Consider the following 3,785-nt stretch of genomic DNA (forward strand, 5'->3'; position numbering starts at 1 on the left):
GAGAATCTTTATTTCTGGCATAACTGTAATTATAAATGCAAACAGAAACTTCAACATTGTTTTTGTTATTTATTTTGATCTTTAGAAAGGGAGTAAAATAATAAAACCGATACCTTTAAAACTTGTTTAGGGAGGAGTTTGATGATGCACAGAGCAGGCACTGTCACTCTGAACGTGATGACTCTGTAGCTGTGTTTCCTGCAGCAGTGTTGCTGATGGCTTGCTTGAAAAGCAACAGGGATTGGGCTCTAATGAACCGAACACTGTAGAGCAATGGATCTGCACACGGTGATGTGGAGTGTGATGGAGGTCATCCTGACAAGAGAAAACTGAAAAACTGTTATAAACTGGAGTCTATGAAACAACATATGTTAGAACCTTGGATTGTATACCTTGAGCACTACTGGAGGGCAGGAAACCATTTCTAAAAATGGCAGTTGTTGGTGCTGTATTGGCTCAGTGTTCAACCAGTCGGTGTACACTTGTGTTAATCATGGTGGCTATTGTGCTGAGAGAGTGCCTATCATGAAGCAGGAGCTAAAAAAAGTCCTTCAAAATGGCATTCTAAGAACTCTTGATTGTCCTCTGTTCCTGCAGTGTGGACACAGAAAAAAGGGGTCATTTTTCCAACCGAAGAACTACTGTGATTGGTGGAAAAATGGTCACTGGGCCAACCGGGCCATCGGCTAGTGCATCCGCTTTCTGTGTGGACTTTACATGTTCTCCCGTGCCCATGTGGATTTTCTTCAGGTACTCTGGATTCTTCCTACAGTCCAAAGACATGCAAGTTACATTGAGTGGTGACACTAATTTGCTTGTTGGTGTGAACGGTTATCTCTGTATGTGTGTCAGCCCAGGGCCAGACTGGTGACCTGTCCACGTGCACCCTCCCTTTCCAGATCCTCCATGACACTGTGGTCCTCAAAGGCCACTACTTTGATTGTTTTCCAACTAGCCCTGCCGTAACCACTGCTGATTACCTGGGTCATGTGTGTTGGCACCTGGATGTTTTGCTTTCAGGTGATACATCTAAGATGAATTACTTTGGTGATAGTTAAATTCAGCTTTACAAAATGTGCACACTATTTGTTTTTTCCAAAAAGCAATCTACTAAGCTTGTAAAGTAGAATTTTCCATTTAAAACAGTCTTTTTTACTTCTCCATATTGAGTGAGCATCCATTAGCGACAGGAAGTGCGGAAAGACCAGGAAAGCATTAGCAAAAAGCCACAGAAAGTTAATAAAAGGTGCTACATAATATTGTGAATATTTTTAATGCATTAAATTGTTCACATTAAACACAAAAATATATGCATTAATCTTCCCAGCCCTACTGATTTTATAACAAATGAAACAATAACAAGTTATACAGATCGCATAAAATACAGTGTAGAAATGAATGTATATCTTATTAAGACTTTGTCAGTATACATAGAAACAATATGACGTTAATTATTAGGGCACTGAAAAATATCTCTGGTCCCAAGATCCAGTAAAGCAGGTCCAACAACAACCATGGATTCAGGCCTCCAGAGTCCGATCAAGTTGTTACTTATTGGTGAAAAGTTTAATGAGATCCATGGAGGCTGAAGCAGTCAGATAAAAACATTCCACGGGCTCAGACAATTCTCTTTCTGAGTTTTGGAGATGAGCAAACACTAAGTGCATTTCAAGCTCAAGAGATGGTAAATAAGGCAATCAAAAACAGGAGACACAAACTGCAGCCTTCATGGTGAAAGGTTTTCTCTTTATTTTAATTCACAGAATCCTGTTACATGATCTCCCTATTTCAATATTCAGTTATCATTGACTTTCCTAATGGAAGAAAAATTAAATGTAACATATTTAATTTTTGGTGGACATGTGGAACTTCACAAATATGGATACCTTTATTTTTTGGTTGTTTTTACTGTATATATTCTAATAATCTGCAGTAATTCTACTATTGTGTACCTGATCTGGAACCACCAAGACCTCCATGAGCCTATGTACATTTTCATTGCAGCCTTGTTACTGAACTCTGTTATTTTCACCACTAATATTTACCCGAAGCTGTTGGTCGACTTTTTATCTGAAAAACAGATCATATCTCATCAAGCCTGTCTTGTTCAGTTTTATATGTTCTATACGTTAGCTTATTCGGAGTTCTTACTGTTGGCAGCCATGGCCTATGACAGATATGTGTCTATATGTAAACCTCTGCAATATCCGACCATCATGACAAAAAAAGCTATCGTGATCTTTCTGGCTTTATCTTGGCTGATACCTGCATGTCATCATGTGGGAATAACAATATTGATTGCTAATCAAAAACTTTGTAGCTTTACTTTGAAAATCATTTTTTGCAATAACTCAATTTACAACCTATTCTGTGTACCTTCACGAGCAATATCCATATATGGTGTGTTCTGTTTTGTAGATGCTGTTGTTGTTCCTGTGGTCTTCATACTTTTCACATACACCAAAATACTTATAATATGTTATCACAGTAGTGGAGAAGTCAGGAGAAAAGCTGCACAGACCTGTGTTCCTCACCTGCTGGTGTTGGTCAACTATTTTATTCTAATATTATATGGTCTTATTACAGCTCGAATTGAATCAGATATTCCAAACACAGCACGTTTAGTAATGACTTTACAAATAGTTTTGTATAACCCTCTGTTTAATCCAATTATATATGGACTGAAAATGACAGAAATTTATAGACGCCTCAAGAGGTTGTTCTGTCGAGACAAAATGAACTAATGATAAATTCTTCTATAATTACAATGCAAACATTTGAATTGTCTGATCCCTGGATATTGTGTATTGTCTGGACTTGTTATGACTCTTAACACACATTAAAGAGCACTGCCAGCTTCAAAACTGTGATGACATATCACTTTTCTGCCATTACTCCAGAATGCCTCATTTAGGTGATGCAAGTCACAAGATTCATTCTGAATGTTTCATTTGGCCTTAAATATGTCAACCCATCCTGAACCCTAGTAATGATATATAGCTCAGTCAGCAAACTCACATGGAATGGATTGATATATCAGTGTAGAATATATACAGCAATAATGTTTGGTTTCTTGGCTCTGTTGTCATCACCATCCCACAAGGAAACATCAAGGTCCATTCAGTAGAGAGTAGGGGGGAGACAAGACTTCATGGCACCAGATTTTCCAAAAACTGCACAGTTAATAATGACTTTATTAGCTTTGTGTAGTCCTCTTTTAATCAGATCATACATGGAGTAAAAATGAAATGAATGGTTAAAAACCTCAAGAGGTTATTGTGACAAGATGAAATATTGTTAACAATAAGAACGTGTCCTTTAATATGGATGTGTTTGTGTAATCTCTGAAAAGGTAAATGCCATGAGTAGTTTTGACATGCCAGTGAGTCTGCAACTTGTGAGTAAATGGGACACATTTTAGTAAGGTAGTTCTCCAGCAGGTGAGCAGGCACTGAATCCAGGGGCTAAGTTCCCTGGAGTCCATCACTGTGGACGTCCCTTGAAAACTATATATCTTCATGGGGCTTTTTTCTGTTTGCATTCACACTGTCAGTAGAACACTGAAGTGACATAAGCTGGCCAACCATTACCCACCAAACTTGACATGGTCAACACATACAGACATGCCTTGTCTGATCATTCTGGCACTGGCTCTTAATAACACAAGTTCCCAAATCTCATCATGTCTCCAGTTAGATATTTTACTTAGTGTTACCATTGTAAATGACCATTTTTCATCACTATCAGATGTTTGTTTTCTTCTGGTTTTACGCTGGTCACATGAT

The 3,785-nt window shown here is 38.0% G+C and overlaps 1 protein-coding gene across 1 annotated transcript; it reads left to right on the plus strand.

Annotated features, from left to right (window-relative positions):
• The first annotated feature begins 1,817 nt into the window (after positions 1-1,817).
• LOC109953344 (olfactory receptor 11A1-like) lies at positions 1,818-2,744 on the plus strand. The gene has a single exon (XM_020588798.1). The coding sequence runs from the start codon at positions 1,818-1,820 to the stop codon at positions 2,742-2,744; it is 927 nt and encodes a 308-aa protein (XP_020444454.1).
• The last annotated feature ends 1,041 nt before the right edge of the window (positions 2,745-3,785 follow it).

This window comes from Monopterus albus, unplaced genomic scaffold (genome assembly GCF_001952655.1).
Source record: "Monopterus albus unplaced genomic scaffold, M_albus_1.0 scaffold632.1, whole genome shotgun sequence".
Taxonomy (NCBI): Eukaryota; Metazoa; Chordata; class Actinopteri; order Synbranchiformes; family Synbranchidae; genus Monopterus; species Monopterus albus.

Excerpts from the sequence above, each read along its gene's own strand:
- LOC109953344 (XM_020588798.1), top strand. The coding sequence starts at position 1,818 with ATGGAAGAAAAATTAAATGTAACATATTTAATTTTTGGTGGACATGTG.